The sequence below is a fragment of the Sapajus apella genome, unplaced genomic scaffold (assembly GCF_009761245.1).
Source record: "Sapajus apella isolate SASKATOON/1434 unplaced genomic scaffold, GSC_monkey_1.0 scaffold51, whole genome shotgun sequence".
NCBI classification, from domain to species: Eukaryota; Metazoa; Chordata; class Mammalia; order Primates; family Cebidae; genus Sapajus; species Sapajus apella.
The window spans coordinates 8473148-8492542 of record NW_022436991.1 but is presented as its reverse complement, the minus strand read 5'-3'; the positions used below and the strand labels follow the sequence as shown (position 1 = coordinate 8492542).

The window sequence follows — 19395 nt, the reverse complement described above, 5'->3', positions numbered from 1 at the left end:
ATTCCAGCACTTTGTAGGGGCTGAAGCTGGTGGATCATGAGACTAGGAGTTCAAGACCAGCCTGGCCAACATGATGAAACCTCCTCTCTACTAAAAATACAAAAATTAGCCGAGCGTGGTGGTGCGTGCCTGTCATCCCAGCTACCTAGGAGGCTGAGGCAAGAGAATTGCTAAACCCGGGAAATGGAGGTTGCAGGGAGGTAGAGGTTGCAGTGAGCTGAGATAGCGCCTGGGCGACAGAGTAAGACCCTGTCTCAAAGAAAAAAAGAAAGAATGGTATTCTCTCATACACAACTTCCAGACATAGTTATCATACAGTCCATAACCATAAGTAATTGTGACTTGGATACTAACTAATATTCCAGGAACTAGTTACAGTATTGGTGAAGTAGGAGGAATTAGGAAAAAAGCTGTTAGGTCATCTCAGTCATCTTAGAATTTGTAAAGAATGGGCAGGTCAAATACCCCTTAAGAAAGCAGATTTCAAAAAACTAGGCCTGATTACATGGAACGAAATTATTGAAAAAAGGAGACTCAAATGGTTAGTAAGTTCATAAAAATGTGGTTCTAATAGTTACAGAGGATGCTAATAAGAGAGAGGTAGTAAATAAACCAGGATAGCTAGCACAGGACTCATGGGAAACAGCATACTAGAAAAACAGCAGTATGGTATAATGACTCCAGCATTATTGAATGTCAGGTAAATTATTCCCTTCTTTGAATATGCTTCTTCAACAGCAAAATGGGGACATTTCCCCTGCAGAGCTGTTATAGGGGTTTGTTACCTACTAAGATCAGTGTTTCTTTGCAGTCCTTTTTGTCCTTAGGTTATATCCCATCACTAAGGGAGCACAGTTAGAGTTTTATGTTGAAAAGTTACTTGATAATTCTTTTTTCCTTGATGGTTACATGATGAATTTGATGTACAATTAGGCTCACTGATTTCAATTTGTATTCAATATTGAAATTTACTTTTTTCCAATAGTAAGACTACCCTTCTTTACAGCAGTGGTACTATTCGTATGAGATAAACACTTTAGCCAGTTGTCCATGGACTAGAACTTATATGTAAACAGTAGAATCAGTATGGTAACATTTATATCTACAACTTAGTATTTATTACAACAAAATATTTATGATTGATTTTAAGATAATTGCCTATGGCTCCTGAAAAGACTATATTAACTTCAAAAGTTAGTCCGATTAACTTTAGTTGACACTTACATAGTGCTATGTGCCAAGCACTGTAAGTGTTTTATATACATGACACAGACCTCTGAGGTGTGTTGCCCGAGATCATGCTGCTAGTAAGCTGAACAGAAAGAATTTTTTTTAGGCAGTGTCTTGCTTCATTGCCCAGTCTGGAGTGCAGTGGCACAGTCACAGCTCACTGCAGCCTTGAACTCCTAGGCTCAAGTGATCCTTCTGCCTCAGCCTCCCGAGTAGCTAGGACTACAGGCACACACCATCATGACTAGCAATTAAAATTTTTTTGTGTAGAGATGGGGTCTTGCTATGTTGTCCAGGTTGGTTTCAAACTCCTGGGTTCAAGCAATCCTCCCATCTCAGCCTCCCAAATTGCTGAGATTACAGGCAAGTGAGTCACCATGTCCGGAGAGAACAGGTAGAATTTGAACCTAGACTCTACAGTCTGTGCTATTAGCCACTTCAATATAATGTCTCCTGCATTCAAACTGATGTTCCTGCCATAAATAGGAGCCACAAAACTTAAACCTTTTCTGGCTTAAGAAATGTGTGACCTTAAGAAATTATTGTATCATAACTTTCCCACTATTAAAAATGCTTTCAAAGATAATCAACAAGAGACTAAATCTCTTATACATATTTGTAAATATTACCTAGGCCAAATCAACTGCCCCCTACCTAACCAATGATTTCACTTAATCAACATTCATTAAACATCGTTGGGAGGTAAAGTGAGTCCTTTTATTCTCTTGTCTTCTCCGAATCCCACTGAAATGACCAAAGATTGGCTACTGAAATGACCAATATAATATACCAAAGAAATTGTCAAAAATATCTAGGTCTAGGATTTCAATATAATTTTAAAAAGCCTGGCAACTAATTTGAAAATGTGCTTTATATGAGAATTAAGAATGTAAAATAGTGTTATAGTCCTTTCGTTAAACTGTTTCTTAAGAGTGTGTGTGTATATATATGTATATATATAAAATATTTATACAAAATTCCATAGCAGCATGGGAAAATGACAAGAATGCCATCAACAAAGCAGAATCACTGAACAATTTCTTGAATGTATACAAGAGAAAACAGGTTCACAGAAAAGGAGTATCTCTATAGCCTACACCAATTCAGTCAAAAGATACCAATTCAGTCAAAAGACAGCCTTCTTCATTAGAGAAGTTGATGGATTTTCAAAAAAACAATCGGTCAAACCCCAAGCTCAGAGAAACAGGAGCTGAGCACAGCAGAGCGCTATTGGTTAAGTCAATGGAAACTAACCATTGAGAATGGCTGATGATATCTGTACCCTGAACTTTTTCATCTGGGTACGAACTGTTTGAATGACCATTGGAGATTTGCTACAACAGGCTCCTAAAGAGAAGGGCAGAGTGCAGTAGGAGGTGATGGATAAGAGAAACAATATTTTAGTTAATTCTAGGCTAAGAAAAAGAGACAAAAGCACTGCCCAGCAACTTACAGAGGCAAAAAATAAAAAAAATAGCACAGCAGAGAAAACCCATAATGTACCCAACATCCCTGATAACTGTCAAGATAGTCACAATAAAGAATAATCAAATCTTAAATACAGGATGGTCCACTTAAAGCTGACATCTTACATAGCTACTGGTGCAATTCTAAATGGTTACAGGATAATAGCTACCTACTGAATGGTAAGAACTTTAGAAAGAGTCTGAGGTTCCCAGGATTAGTCCTGTATTAGTAACGTGTCAACATAAAAGGGTTTGTCTTCTAATCCTAATCCATTAGATCTTATCCGGAGTACAAGTCTAAAAGGTGATTTAGTATATTGATATATGACTGTCTACATTTGTTTTAAATAAGATTCTTTGCTATGGTTTCTTAAGTGACTCAACTAAAAAAAAAATTTTAAACCCAAAGTATTTTGTCTACAGGATGAAAAAACAGAGTCTCACATTTTAGGTTTCACCATAAAAAATGATTAAGACTACAAAATAAATTATAGGCTACCTGTGATTTTCAATCATCCTTTACATTTAGAACCCTTGTGGGGGGGAAAAAAAAAGAACCCTTGATTGACATTTGGTACTGTCTTAGTCCACTTGGGCTGCTATAACAAAGGACCTGGTGGCTTAAAAGCAATTGAAATTCATTTCTTACATTTCTGGAGTCAAATCTGAGATCAGGGTGCCAGCAAGGCCCGGTTCTGGTGAGGGTCTTCTAAGTTACAAACTGGTAACTTCTCATTGTATCTTCATATAGCAGAAAGAGGGCTAGACCTCTTTTTAATCACCTCCCCAAATCCCTCTGCCTAATACCTCCACATTGGGGGTCTATGAATTTGGAAGGAGGGGCACATTCAGTTCATAATAGTGACTATCCTCAACTAATGAGGTTAGTGTCATGGTTTACAAACCCAGCCAGTTGGGGAAATCTACCCTAGGACTACAGAATACATTCATAACCCAATTAGCAAATGTTGGCTACTGTAGGAAGGTTGACAGAATGCTAGTGGCTTGGTACAATCTGTCATCACACTTGAAAAATCCACAAATACATGTTACCTTTGATATGCAGCAGAGCACTTGCATATAAGCATTTGGATAGGCTGTCTAGTACTCTTACTGCACTGGGCTGGAAGAAGGTAGCAATCCAAGTATCAGGGGCACCGTTACAACATACATCATAAAGGTGATATTATTAGGGCCAGGGCAGTGGCTCACATCTGTAATCTCAACACTTTGGGAGGCCAGGGCAGGAGGACTGCTCGAGTTCAGGAGTTCGAAATCAGCCTGGGCAACACAGTGAGATTATTGGGCAACACAGTGAGATTATTTTTTTTAATTAAAAAACAACAACAACAACAACTGATATGGGTAGCCAGGGATAAAACAATGATATATCCTAGTTTAAAAACATCAGATTGTTTTCAGTGACTGTATGGTGGGCAAATCATCAACTGCAATGTTTATGCTCTATGTATCAAACGTGATAAGAGATTAACACATTTAGTTGCTTACCACAATAACAAGTTACCATGTGTGCCTGCACTGTGGTAGATGTTTCAGATACATTAATTCTTACAACCACCCTTCATTGTAAGAAGTATTATTCCCATTTATACATGAAAAAACTACAGCTCAAAGAGGCCAAAAAACATGCTCAAAGCCACTCAGCTGGTAAACAGCAGAACCAGAATATTTGAACTGAGTTCTGACTTCAACACCATCCTGTTTTTTTTTTGAAACAGGGTCTCACTCTGTCACCCAGGCTGGACTGCAGTGGCCCGATCTTGGCTCACTGCAACCTCCACCTCCTAGGCTCATGAGATCCTCCCACCTTAGCCTCTTGAGTAGCTGGGACTATAGGCACATGCCATCATGCCAGGCTAATTTGTTTTGTTTTTTGTAGACACGAGGTTTCGCCATGTTGCCCAGGCTGGTCTCGAACTCCTTGAGCTCAAACGATCTGCCCACCTTGGCCTCCCAGAGTGTTGGGATTACAGGTGTGAGCCCGGCCCCCATATCTTTTAATTATAACTTTGTGAATAAAATACTTTCCTAAGAATTTAACATATCATATATACTCACTTCTATTTTCAAGTAAAAGGATATTCACGAAGATGAAGCGGGGACAGAAACTATTTTTCAGTTGAAGGAAAATAAAGAATAACAAAACTCAGGTAATTTTTCAAGTACAAACAAAACATCTACGGGAAAGCCAGAATTAGAACCCAGATTTCAATATATGTACTCTTTGAGTTAAAAAGACTTCATTTGCACTTCATCATATCTAAAGTGACACACAAAATACTGTTTTTCTCCTTATACTATCCAACCACGGAGGTCCCCTCAACAAACAGTAACCAGACTAATGGCCCTTCCCATGGGCTCAGATGAGGAACACTGGATCCAACCTCTTCTATTTCATCTTGCTTCCTCATGGGAAAGATCATTTACCCATTACAAGTTCCTCACCACCCCCTGCCCACCCCCTCCATAGCAAACTACGCATATCATACGCACATGCATGCATTAACACATATCTTCCTCAGCTCCACTGAGTTAACTCTACCTCAGCTTATTCCACTTCAGGAAACCTCTTGCACATGCATTCTCCCTGCTTTCTCTATCAGGGCAATTTATAAGCCAGAAAACTCAAAACACTGTTGACATATATAAGAAGACTCTCAGTGAACAACTATATCACAAAGGAGGAATGTTGTAAGCTTTGAGGTCAAACTGATAAAGAATCAGAGAAACAAGCTGTCCTTTCTTATTCCATCTTTTGAAGATGCAATTAGTAAAGCAACTATATTGCTTTCTACTATTTTGTTGCAAAAGTAAATATTTCAGCTACAACATGGTCTTATGGGCAAGTCTAGAAATTGAACTTCCTTATTGACCCAGAGAATCAACAAAACAACCTACAAATTATGTTTCATCTTAAAATATTAAAGTCAGGAATGATTCATATAGTAGCTGGACTTTATTTTCCAAATGAAAACCAACTGACACATTAAAAAAATGAAGACTGAATTCTATGGATATGCAGCTACTTTGAAATGTAACAATTTAAGTATCATCCTTATGAAAATGAGAAAAGACTGGGAGTGCCAAATATTCCCGTCTTCTGAGCTCTAGTCCGTTTCTTCTTGCGCATCCTACTCTCACCTCGAACAGAACATGTTTAAAGCAATTTCTCACTTTTTACAATCACCTCACTCTCTAAATTCCCAATTTTATTCCCTAGCCCAGGTTCAAAATCTTAGTGTTAACCATAACATTTCCTCTTTCCTACCAGGCGCAAGCTTAGACTGAATGCTGCCTAAGGTACAAAGATCAATAAATCATATTCCCTGCTCTCAAAGAACCTAAAGAAATCTATACTAGAAAAAAATTTATACTAGAAAATAGGGCAAGTGCCACACAAATAACCATGATACAGATATACTACCATAAAAAATGTGCAAAGTGTTACCAAGGGGGGAAAATCACTTTAGGTAAGGGGTCAAATAAGGTTTATGAAGATGGCAGCTGATACGCTTGGAAGATGGGTAGCATACTGATAAAACAGTGACTGGAGAGGATATTTCAGGTTGAGAATAAAAAACATAGGAAAAGAATTACAGATGAGAATACAGATTGTACTTAGGAAACAGAAAGTAATACAGAGTGGCTAGAATGTATATCCATACAGGGAAAAAAGCAGGGTCTAAGGCCATTAAGTATTATAAAGTGGAGCTATATTGTGAAAATCCTTGAATGTCTTTTGTTTTGCGGAAGATTAAGTCACTGAAGGTTTCTGGTACAAGCACATCCAATAGTTAAGTGCCAGGATCCACTGTGTGACATTAGGCAAATGACTTATCTGTATTTTTATAGGGCTGTCTAAATAACAGCATTTACACAGGGACGTTGTGGGGATCAATTAACACATGTAAAATGTCTAGAAAAGAAATTGTCACAAAGTAAATGCTATGTATTTATTACTCCATCTGTCCTTTAGAAAGGACAAATAAGCTGCAATATAGAGAAATGGACTGGAATAGAAATTTCCCTGCCTTCTATCTACCTTTACTCATGCCATTCCCTCTTCAAGAACAAGAACCACCCAAGTCTTCCTTATTAAATACTCATTATTAAATGTATCATCTGTTAAGCTCAAATTCCACCTCCTCTCTGATTGCCTGATCATATGTATACAATTTTATCTTACTAGAGTATAGGGTGCCTCAAGGATTTTTTTCATTTGCTTAAACATAATCTCTCTGATTATTTCAGTACAGATTTCTTATAGACCACAAATATATCAATAGCATTTGTTGCAAGACAGTCTGGAATGAAGTCCAATGGCATAGGGAATACCTATGGGAAGATTTTTTAAATGTCCATAGTAAATTAAAGATTTATTTTATTAAAATAATACTTTGTAAATGAAATGGTCACATCTGTTTGATAGTCTAAGCGGCCTTAAAGATTTTTGTCTTTGGAAGTGAGTGGCCTGGTCAGCAGAACTGATCTGAACATGGCCTATGATTGAAAAGAGCTTCTATCATTATGGCTGAAATTAGACCCAACAATGTTCCAGGTAAACAGCTTACTGTGAATATATCGCAATAATCAATTTCGTTCTTTCTTTTTCTTACTTGACCCACCCAACCGCATTTTTTTCTACTCCTGTTCAATCTCTAACTATAGTAGTATATGGTCCCTGGATGAACAGATCTATATTAAAAGTCAACAGCTGCCTTTTTGCTCAATATATATAACGGCAAGTGTCAAAATGCCAAATGTGACATTTTATTTATAGCAAAGCTAGTATAATGAGACACACAAAAAAGTGCAGCCTTTTGCTAATTAAAAAAACAGCAGTTATTCAAAGATAACGTCGATATACTTCAACAGCGAATTGGACTCACACACTGAAACTTCCCTTAAGCAAACTATACATGTTGGTTGGTATATACTCAAAAGTATATGTAAGTACATTAATAGCAACACCTAAGGCCATATGTTCTTTATTTTGTCAACTCTAAAACGCTAAACCCCAAAGGAACATCACATTCTACTTGCTCATTGCATATCTGGCAAGAATTCTCCTCCGGGTAATTTACAGGTAACAAGAGAATATACAGTAAAATTTACAAACATAGTATATTTAAGTGAAATACACAGTAAGGGTATATCATTGAAAAATGATTTTAATCCAGTACTAATTTTAAGGTATCTTGATATTCAAAGACCTTCAGGTTTCCTCATGGCTCTTATCTACGCCTCTTTAGGATTTCTACAACAGCTTTCCCAACATTACTTTTTCATCAGTTTGTAGTCGATAAAGGATGAAATAAGTGCTATTTTCAATCTGTTGTTATCAATTGAATCAGGTTTTCTAATTATAAAGCCACTAGCTGCTTAGTTGGGTAAGGAATTCTAGAAAGTACTTGGAAAAAAAATGTGTAGCTTCAGAACCTGAAAATAAAACATTTTGACAACCAAAAAGACATGAATGTCATGTTATATAAACCATCACAGAGGTAAAGCTGTAAATATGAAATTTATACCTATATACTTGTCACAGCTATCAAGGTACAACCTAATTTCCTGGGTTTCTTAGAGAAGCAAATCAAACAAGGTCACTATGTAAATAATTATGCATTAAGGTTGCATGCTTAAGTTCTTATTTATAATTCAACAATAACAATTTCATAAACAGCTACACTTCATTACATGTCTAAATTTCCCCTATAAGATTACGCAATATGGTCCACCGCCTAAGTATGCATTGAAATGGGTTATGGAAAAAACGAACTCACAGTTGCATTACAGAAGCTAGTAACTAGAAAAAAATCTATTCCATAAAGTAAATTTTCAGTTATACTGTTTGCCAGGTTTCTATAAAGAACTAACTACCTCATATATTTCAAACTTATTTTCACACTTTGAGGTGAGAAAAATTGACTTGATACTGCAACTGTACTACCAGCTCTTAGACAAATTCCTTTAAAAATAACTTCTGAACTAAATGATCTTAACAATACACTGTGGTTAATACTTTTTAACCCACAGGAGAACAAAGTTGGGGTCTAAACTAGCATAAATATTGGAAGAAAGAGGTATTAATCAGGTCTGAATGACAGAATTTTTATTAATAAAAAATCCTCAACTGCAACTTGTCTAAGATCAATTACATGGTTAGTAAATAGTGGGGCTGGGACTTGGCTACATGCTGGTTTGCCCCAAAGTATGTGCCATTTCCACTATGCTAGGCTGTCTTTCACTGAGAAAACCTCTTCAATCTGTTCCAGAAATACACAAACCTGAGTACTCCTTGGTTTTGGTACTTACATGTGTCCCATTAAGGGTGTATTACATTAAGTGTAACTGACTATGCAGTTTCTCTTCCCAGATTGGACCCAGCTGGGCTCACGAACATTCAAATACAGACACACCATGTGGCCTTAAATCTCTTTCTGGAACAAGGCAGGGTATAAGTAAATAAATAAGACAGACAGTACAAAAAGGAAACCCTAAAAAATGCTGATGTTTTGAACTTTTATATAATAAATGACTAATATTTGAGCACTTACTATATACTGGACAATGTGCTAATCTCTCATATGCCACATTTTATTTCCTCACAACTATCTTTTGAGGTACATATATCATCTCCATTTTATAGCTGAAAAATCAAATTACATGCCCCAAATCATAAAGCTAATAAAAAGAGAATCCAAGAATCGAACTGAGATATGCCTGACTCCAAATCCTAAACCATTTTACTATACTGCAACTGAAATACACACTATTTACCAGGAAAGGGATAAAACAATGATGTTTTTGGTCATACTAAGTGGAACAGTGGAGAACTGATGTATGTAACTATTACTACACAAAATTTGAAAGGGGTTCTGCCAGCCAGATAAGGAAGGATGCAACGAGTATGGCCAATCTAACAAATGCATCAGCAGTTTTAATTTTTTTTTCTTCTGAATTTCTTTCTCTTAGTGATTTCCATTTAGGCATGCCTTCTGTTCATGTTCTTGATCCTAAATTCCCCTTCTCCAAAAACATTTAGGCTTATATATACTCTCAATTCCGAAGTGGTTCCATCTCGGTAAAAGAGATGATGTTTGGAACTAAGTTTGCAAAGGAAATATTAATGCTTTGTTCAGGACATCTAATCTACTGTTGGAAAATCTGGTCTACACTGGGAATTCACAGTATCATAAATGATTTCAAGCTTTAAGCATGTCCTGTGAGTACTGTAAAAAGACCGTTTTTTGAATTTTTACTGATAATTACTTGATATGCTGAAATAAATTATACTGATGTCACTTAAAAAATAAATTTCAAAAACATCTAATTTTCTTTTTTAAATTGTACTTTAGGTTCTGGTGTAGATGTGCAAATCATGTAGGATTGTTGTACAGGTATACACATGGTAATGTGGTTTGCTGCCTCCATCCCCCCTGTCACCTATATCTGACATTTCTCCCCATGTTATCCCTCTCAGACCTCCCCATCCCCCGGCTGTCCCTTCCTTGCCCCCCCACAACAGACTCCAGTGTGCGATGCTCCCCTCCCTGTGTCCATGTGTTCTCATTGCTCAACACCTGCCTATGAGTAAGAACATGCGGTGTTTGATTTTCTGTTCTTGTGTCAGTTTGCTGAGAATGATGGTGTCCAGATTCATCCATGTCCCTACAAAGGCCACGAACTCATCATAAAAACATCTTTTAATCACTTTACCTTCATAGACTTTTATGCTTGGAAGTAAAAAATGGAGTGGTTCAAATGTCCACCAACTGATGAATGGCTAAATAAATGTGGTCTATTCATATAATGGAATACTTGGCAATAAAAAGAAATACATAGCCAGGTGTGGTGGCCCACATCTATAGTCCCAGCTACTTGGGAGGCTGAGGCTGGAGGATTGCTTGAGCCCAGGAGTTTGAATCTAGCCTGGGCAACATAGCAAGAGCCTGTCTCTTAAAGAAAAAAAAAAAAATACCATAACATGGATGAACTTTGAAAACATTATACTAAGTTTAAGAAGCCAGTCACAAAGGATCACATAGATTCTATGATTGGAAATGTCCAGAATGGTCAAATCAACAGAGAGAAAGCATATTAGGGATTGCCTAGGAGGCTAAGAGACACCTCTTAGCCTGATCTTGGAGTAATGCAAGTGTTCTAAGACGGACTATGGTGATGGTAGCACACAACTCTGTGAAGACACTAAAAGCCACTGATTTGTATACTTTAAATGGATGAATTTTATGATTATGTGAATTACATCTTAATAAAGCTGTTTAAAAAAGAAATTTACTGGAAACAGGTTAGAAAGGCCAAGGAAGAAATTTTATTAATGTTTTTTAAATTCAAGGAGAACACAATCTCAAAACTTTTGCCCTTTTAGATAACCAAATCCTGTCCTTCTCTGTAAGTAATGCCCAAAGTGATTATCAAAATGAGGTTCATGATAGGTTTGTTTAACAACTGATGTTAGAGTTCTTCCATGTCAGAGTACCTTTGTGATCACTGGAGCTGTCACAGTTCCAGGGAAAGGACTATTATTTAATAGTGTTCTATTACTTAATGAACAGGTCTGCTTGAACTGAGGATCTCCAGTGTGTAGGCCAGGATCTACCTGCAGATCTTGAACCCTTATGAGATAGATGTAACACATCACAGTCCCTTATCTGAGGTTTACCAGGATTTCCTATGAAGTAGGTAGGAGCCAGTAGATTAGGAAATGATACCCCTCACCAAGTCTTTTACTTCCCTGAACACTTGCCAATCTTTAGATTTGAGGAAAATGAAAACTCACCCTCACAAAATGCCAGACATATACTGGGTTTTAAACAGGTAAGGCTTTCTTCTTCTTCCCAGTTTACTATCCATGAGCAACGAAGAGCAGGAGGAGAGGACAGAATCCTGTTAGCATAATACTGTTAGCTTATTTGCGTCTCCTCATGCACTCCTTGTCAGGTCATGAGAAGTGACTTCATCTGACTGTTGGTTTAGGAGAAAATACTGGGCATATGTGAACCAACATTTTGCCTTTGTAAGCACTCATCTCTCCTTTGTCATGCTAAAGTGTTTTAGGGGCAGGTCCCCCAGTTCTGTCTGGGACTGGATAGTTAAGTTTGCTAAATTTTGAGGTCCAGGAGTAAGCCCCAAATATAAGTGACATTCTCCAATATCCTCTTTCCTAGTAGTAAAATAATATTTTAGCCCCTAAGTACCTTATTCCTTTTTGCCCCTCAACTAGTTCAGAATATAAGCAGGAAGGAGGATGTCAGCTTTAGAGACCCCCCTCTAAACAGTAACATCCCATCTAGACAATTTAAAAAACAATAAGAATGAAAATATCTTCAGAAATGAATACACTAACCTTAAATTAGTCACGACAAACTATATGTGAATGTGATAACCACTTTAGGGAAATTTTGACGAGACATAAGGGAGAAGTTCTTTCAGATATTTGAAAGAGACTTTTGGGGAACATCTGGAAATCTTCATAAAGAACACAAGGCAAATCCATTTAGGATGATTAGGATTACGGCCACTGAAATCCTCACTGTGAAGAGATAATGCCTTCCTCACTAAAGGGATCTGTAGGCCATTTATATTTATCAGAGAAACAGCTTTACTTAACTGTTTATCCTGTTAAAATTAACAAACACTAAATTCCCTACCCCCCAAAAAAGTCTCTTCAGGGGTGAGAAGAGAGTGACAGTGAAATTAAGCTTAAATAAGTTATTTAATAAATTTATTTAATAAACAAGTTATTTAATAAGCTTAAAAAATAAATTAAGCTTTGTATAAGTCTCTAAGTTTATACAAAGCAAAGATTATCACTTTAAGATTGAAACCCAAGTCTCCTCCTTTCCCTCTTTGGTAATCTGGGGAAAACTCCAGCCATTGAAGAATTTTAATTTCATTTAAGTTAAGTAAAAGGTGTGCATAAATAACATATAGGTAATACTTCAATGAGGAATTTTCTTGAATGAAATCTTTGCAGCACCGAAACTGAAATCTCACATGCAAAGCACTGCTGTGTGGGGAAAAATGTGAAAATGGCTATTTTACATTGGCCAAATATAAACATCCTAAGGAATCAGATCAAGTAATAGATGTCAAAGTGCTTCAAAAACTATGAAGCATTATATAAAATCAAACATACTGCTATTGATGTTGAGTTCCAGCAACCAGCAGAAATTTGACCTTAGCATACAGAATTACATAATTTTGCCTCTGTATTCATCTACCATTTACTATTTCTGGTTACACTAACAGAAAGAGTCCTTATTAGCGTGCCTTCCCTCACATTCTTTCCCAATCCACATAATATGATATTTTCATATCTTCAAAAGTTTGTGTATAATCCACAAGCCATTAGAACAGATGAAATGTTAAATACACAGGTGAAAATAAAAGGAATGTACTTTCTCTGTATCTAGACCAGGACAATAAAAACATGAAAAACTATGCTGTCCAAAGTATGGTCCATAATCTTATGAGAGTATGGAGAGGTGAGACCGGAAGAGAAAGAACAGCACGGAAGCGGCAGAGAAAGTCCAAAGTCAAGAGGGATGTACATTTAACTTGTTCTAAGCCTGGCTGTATTATTCTTAATGTTTCTTTATTTCCTAGACTATCTAATAGAAGAAAGCGTGTCATTTCTCACAGCTCTGGGCTTTCCTTTCAAAACAGGGATTCTGACACCTGTTCTTATAAACTAGAACAGCAATATAACAATATGTAATTTTTGTTGAGCATTTACTGTGTGTCAGGTACTGTTCTAAATGTTTTACATGGATTAACTCAGTTAGTTATCACAATATCCCAGTAAGATGGGTACTTTTATTTTTTCTACTTCACAAAGGAGAAAGCAGAGACAGAGGTTAAAGAATCTGCCCTAAAGCCATAGAGCTATGAAGTGATGAAGTCTAGTCTTGAATTCTGAAACTTTCCCTAAGTAGTTCACTCCAGTGGTTTTCAAGCTACATTCTGCAGACTCTTTCAGCTCCAAAAGTTCTACTTCGAAAATGCATTTTACCCTGTTTAAAAACAGCAATGAAAACATCACAATCAAAACTTTATAGATTGAATATAATACACTAAAGGGAACCAACACATTAACTTTTTGTTGCCAGGTTATGTTGCTTCTGTGCAGCCCTTGAAATAAAGCTAGACCTGTCACCACTGAGCTCTTACTTGAACTTCTTGTAAATGTTTCATTGGTTTTGAAGGTGTAACTCTGCACTTTTTTTTTTTTTTTAACTGAAGACTACATCTGCCTGCTGAGACTGTACAGCATACAAGTTCAAGCACAAGAGTGAACAAAGGAACATACTGTCCCATTTGTTTTGTTTTGGGGGGTTTACCGCCTGATATACGTAAGGCAAGAAATACATGCTAGATAAGAATTTAAAATTTTTCCTATGTTCCTAGAATCTCTTATTCCTCTTTCTAGCTATAATATTTAATGGAATGGTATCCTGAGATGGCAGGGGAAACTTTTAGGAAAAAAAAATCCACTTCCCCCATCCCACACCAGCTCCACATTTTCACTGTTATGCTCTGGTCCTTGTGCCTATGATCCCCTGCCATTCCACTTTGCTGGATCGATGACTTCCACTCTGACTGGTCTTCAAGTTTATTGAGTCCACTGTTCCACTGGCCATGTACTATCTGCTATTTGACTGACCAATCCATTAGTCTTTATCCACTTTCACTCTTTATCCAGCTGATGCTCCGCAAGCCATCATTACAATACTTTGGCCACTATCCTAAATACCTTGGCTGCTGTCATTTCATTGCGTATCTGGCAAACCCCAACCTTGAATGAAGCCTTCTACTGGCTTTCACATTATTCTTGATGTTTCCTTATTTCCAAGAACGCTTGGAAAACTCACCTATCTCAATACCAAAGTAACTGAGCACTACTAAAGAAGGTCAAGAGAGCAGATAGGTTATCACACTATATGTCCGTGACCATCAGCTTCCATGAGGCATCAATGCTGCTAGACGATCCTACTTATCACAGTTGACAAGCTTTCTCGGCAATTACTTTTTTTCAAACAGTTTCTATTTCCTGAAACCTTGGACGTCCATCCCTCCCATCTCCGTGGCAACTCATAGCTGATTTTGCCTCCAAATTTGAGAATTATACTCATCCTATCCTTGCTTTCTTCTGAATACAAGAGGATTTTGCCCTTTTCTTTTTATTTTTTAAAGACATAGTGCTGTTCTGTGGCCCAGGCTGGAGTGCAGTGGCTGAAGGGCAGTGGTGCAATATTAGCTTACTGCAACCTCTGTTTCCCAGGTTCAAGCGATTCTCTTGACTCAGCCTCCCGAGTAGCTGGGATGACAGGCATGGGCCACCGGGCCTGGCTAATTTTTTGTATTTTTCGTATATTTGTATTTTAAGGTCTCACCATGATGGCCAGGCTGATCTCAAACTCCTGTCCGCAGGTGACCCGTCCACCTTGGCCTCCCCAAGTGCTGGGATTATAGGCGTGAGCCGCCGCACCTGGCTATGCTCTTTTCCATCTTAAGGAACGTTGCGCTATCACTTATCTTTCTTCTTTTTTACATGTAACAATTCTCCTCTTTCAACTATATCTTTCTCATGGACATTTGGTCTATTTTATCTATTGGGATTCCATCTAAAACTTCTTTGTAAAAAGGCATTTCTGCTAGAGCATGAAAACCTCTTTCCCCTAAGTATGTAAAGCCTGAAAGTCTCATAAAAGGAGGGAATACACATATAAGTAGGATAACATCAACAGGTCACGAACTAGATGTCACACATGTAACCGTGTTGTCTGGCAGCAACAATATTTTCATAAACGAAGCCCATGGCACCACCAAATTCGAAACCATCCTGATCCTTTCTTCATATGTTTTACAATTAAGAGCTGTGCTAAAACTCTATAGGCAAGAAAAGTAGCAGAATTTTTAGAGTGTTATTTTAATAACCAGTGAATCTGACAGCATGATTTTGTGTTACTAGGTCTAGATTGGGGGAGAGAAGGGAGGGAGGAGGAAGCAACAAATGTCCCAGCTACCACTTTTTTTTTAAGAGCTAAAAATACTGCAGGATAAATACAGAACCATAAGTAATACTTAAGAAGTTTTGACAGCACAGTGATGCATTTTTATAAGAAATTATCCACGGAGGGAGCCTGACATTCCCAACCCCCCAACAGTTCCTTCACCTGCACTGAACAAGCAGTTAAAAAACAAGACCATTCCTTAAATCGGAGCAGCTCTCCTGACAGCTGTTTACATTAATTAAGGTTTGGTCTCACAGGTCTGGGAGAGGGGGAGAAAGAGAGACGGGAGACTCGGGGAAGGAGGAGAGGTAGCAGGGAAAAGAAGTGGCCCAAGCTGAGAAAAGTCTGCGAAGCGCATTCACCTGGGGTATCCTTCAGAAAGATGCCCGCCTCTTTCCCGAGGGCATCACCTTGCCTCTCCCGCCCACAGCTCCGTGGCGTTTACAGCAAGCACTGCTACCGCTGCCGGGCTGCCTGCAACTCTAATGTGTTATTTAATTTTGTAACTACTATTAAGATCTCTCCAGCGTTTTTGTGATGTGCTGGAATGAAAGACGCTCCATAAAATGAGGTTTATTATTAGTAGTATTATAGCTCCCGGGCCTAAAATAAAGCAAAATTATAACCACATACATACTTCAAAGGGAAAATCCGAAGCCACAAGAGTCTCAAACACTGCCAAGCGGGCAGGGGATGGGCGAGGGCGGGAGAGATAGGGGGGCTCCATTCAGGCGCCCCCCCCCACTCCCACCAGCCCCACCAGCTCTCCCAGCACCCACCATTCACCCTGCCTGGTGGGGTCAGCGCCCGCAGCCCGGGCACCTCGCCCCCGGCCGCAGCTTCCTCTAGTGGTGAGGGTCTGGGGTCGGACCTGACCCTCTCGGCCTCCCCTCGCCCCCCAGCTCTCTAGTGGCTCCCGCACTGCCCTGCAGGCTGCCTCACTTCCAGCCCCAGCCTCTCCGCCTGGTTTCTAATTCCCTAGCAGGCGCCGCAGTTTCCTCCCGTCTCCCACCTTGACTTTTTTTTTTTTTTTTTTTTAAATCCAGAACGAAGCTCCTTCCTCTACGATGCCTCACATCGGAGGGCTGCTCCCCTCCTCCCCAGTCCCAGACCCTTTTCTCGTCCGCCACTTTTCCCGTCCTCTTCTCCGTCCCCTTCCTCCGCGGCCCGGGTCTCCCCTCTGCCCCCGGGCTCCTCAGGCCAGCCCCTGGCCGGGACCCTGGTTCTCCCCTCCCTCGCGTCGCCCTCAGCCAATCCCCCGCCCGGCCCCGCGCACCCGCCGCTCACCCGCGGACTCCCCGGTGTTGATCCAGTCCGGGTTGGCGATGCTGGCGATGGCGAAGATATCGGCGGCCAGAAAGAGACATCCTGAGATGATGGTCAGTTTATCCATCTCCCCGCCCCGCTCCCCCCACCCCCCGAGCCCCGGACAGGCAGCGGCCTCACGCCTCCCGCCCCATGGGCCGCCGCCGGGGCCCGGAGTCCCCGCGCCGCTGCCTCGCGCCCCCTCAGCCTCCGCGCGCCGCTCGCGCCCTCCGCGCGCCCGGGACCAGCAGCCGCGGCGCGGCCCGCACAGACTGAACCGCCGCCCGCCCCGGAACTGCTCGGCCCGCCCGCCCCTCACCCGGAAGCGAAGTCTCGGCGCTGGCGAGGCCGGTCCCGGCTCCCCGGCTGCCGCGCCCCTGCTCCGTCCTCCCGGCTTGGCACTCCGCCGCGCCGCCAGGGCCCTCCAGGCCGTCCCGGGCCCCTCCCCGCACCGCCGGCCTCCAAGCTCCGGACCCGGACCCGACCGGCCGGGCTCAGGTCACTGCCCGGGTCCCGGTCTCTTCCGGCAAGCCACGCCACCTCTTGCCTTTCTGCCCACTAACAATAAGATTGTTGTCGTTCTTGATGACTGTTTGGACACAGGCTGCTCCCCCTCCTGAGCCCCTCAAAAGCGAAACCGGAATGGGAATGGGGAGCCGCCTGTCTTCCAGCAGGAGGGTGGTGCCGACTCCCGCCGAGTGACTCCGGGCCCCGCGCGGTCCCTGTCACCTTGTATTCTCATTGCCCGTTCCGCGGCTGTCAGCTCCCAGGATTGCCCCATTTAGCTCTCGACACCCCCTCTGCGTCAGGCGCTGTAGGTGCAGAGGTACTGGGGTGGACAGAGGCAAGGCTCCCTCTCTCGAGCTCACGCTCCGGTGGGAAGAGACAGAAACACATTAAGAACCTATCTGTAAAATAAAGATAATTTCAGGTGCCGATCCCTGAATTCAGCGGAGGTCAATGTGATGGGAGTCGGGGCGATACCTGCGACAGGGAAGGATGCATTTCCGCTGAGACCATAAAGATCATAAAGACCTGCACTTTGAAGACCTGGCACAAGACCAGACAGAGGGAACAGCCAGCACAAAACTCATTAGGGGTCGGGGGGCAGAAAGAGATCGGCCGGTCCAAGGAATTGCAAAATGGCCTGTGTGGCTGGAGAGTAGTATGACAAGAGGTAGGCAGAGGCCAGGTGTAGGGCTCTGGGGGCCTTGGATTTTGTTCTGAGTGCAATGAGACGGTAATGGAGTTGTTTGCAGGAGAGTCCCATGATGTTATTGAATCTGTGAAGATCCATAGAGTAGCTTGCATGGGGGAGAGGCGAAGATGACAACAGGGACGCCAGGTAAGAGGCCAAGTAGTCCACGAGAGAGAAGTATGGCTTTGGCAGGGTGAGAGTAATGAAGATGGGGAGGAATGGACAGATTTGGATGTTTTGTAGATAGAGGGATAAGGGGAAGGAGTTGAAAGAAAGAAAACTCAAGAATAACTTAAGTTTTTGACATGAGCAACCAGGTGTTATGATCCCGTTTACTGAGTTGTGTGTGGAGCGTCTTAAGTTGGATGAATAAACAGGAAAAAAAATAAGGCATTTGCGTAATCTGTCAGCAAATTATGCGATGGTGGGGAGGTTTTGTTTTCTTCCACAGCTCATGGGCGGAATCACCACTAACCCTGACTTTTGATCCAGCTCTCCCTAATAGTTCTCCGTGCAGCAAATGGAGCGAAACACTCATTTTCTCCTTAAATGCCACATAGGTCATCTCTAGAAAGACCTAGAAAAGTGACATGTGTCTCTATTTTTGGAATGCTTACATGTCCACAAAATTCAAGAGGTTTCAAATTCCACCAAATCCAACAGCCTTGCAGAAATGTGCACAGAGTATTAGTGTAACTACATAGCTTGGAGAAGGGAGGGTTTGATTGCTGGGCTATGTAGACTTCTGTCCAAACATTGGTCTCTTGAGGAAAAGGATTTTTTTTGTTGTTGTTATTATATAATTTATTTTTCCTCTGCCAAAGAAATTGACACAAGATAATTGATATAGTCCCAAGAATCCAGATATAATGCATATGACATTACTGCAATAGTCTTTAGTTTCTTTTTTCTTTTCTTCTTTTGGTAAGTACTGGAGCAGTTTAATTGAGCCATACTCTGGGCTTCTTGTAGGGCTTTTCTATTGCCCAGTGATAGAAAAAACTGTAACTATACAGGACTAAATTCTCAGATAATATCCACTAATGTTCTCTGTTGACCAGCTTAAAAGAATCCCAGAGCTGAATGTTAAAACAGTTTGCACCTATTCTAACTCCAGCTGAATAGAATGATGATTAGG

General features: G+C 40.5%; 1 protein-coding gene and 1 long non-coding RNA gene across 3 annotated transcripts in view; one reads left to right on the top strand and one right to left on the bottom strand.

Annotated features, from left to right (window-relative positions):
* The window catches only part of MOSMO (modulator of smoothened), a 75916-nt gene extending 58594 nt beyond the window's left edge, over window positions 1–17322 (bottom strand). Inside the window, exon 1 of the mRNA XM_032242903.1 lies at window positions 17042–17322. Within this exon, the coding sequence (XP_032098794.1) occupies window positions 17042–17147 (106 nt within the window). The 5' untranslated portion in view covers window positions 17148–17322. The remainder of the gene's footprint in view (window positions 1–17041) is intronic.
* Window positions 17323–17418: 96 nt separating this feature from the next.
* Window positions 17419–18643, top strand: LOC116526544. Of its 2 annotated transcripts, none has more exons than XR_004258190.1 (2): window positions 17419–17557; window positions 17991–18643. It is a non-coding gene; the product is annotated as an uncharacterized LOC116526544 (long non-coding RNA). The 2 variants fall into 2 exon arrangements; XR_004258191.1 differs by lacking the exon at window positions 17419–17557 and adding an exon at window positions 17564–17873.
* Window positions 18644–19395: the final 752 nt, after the last annotated feature.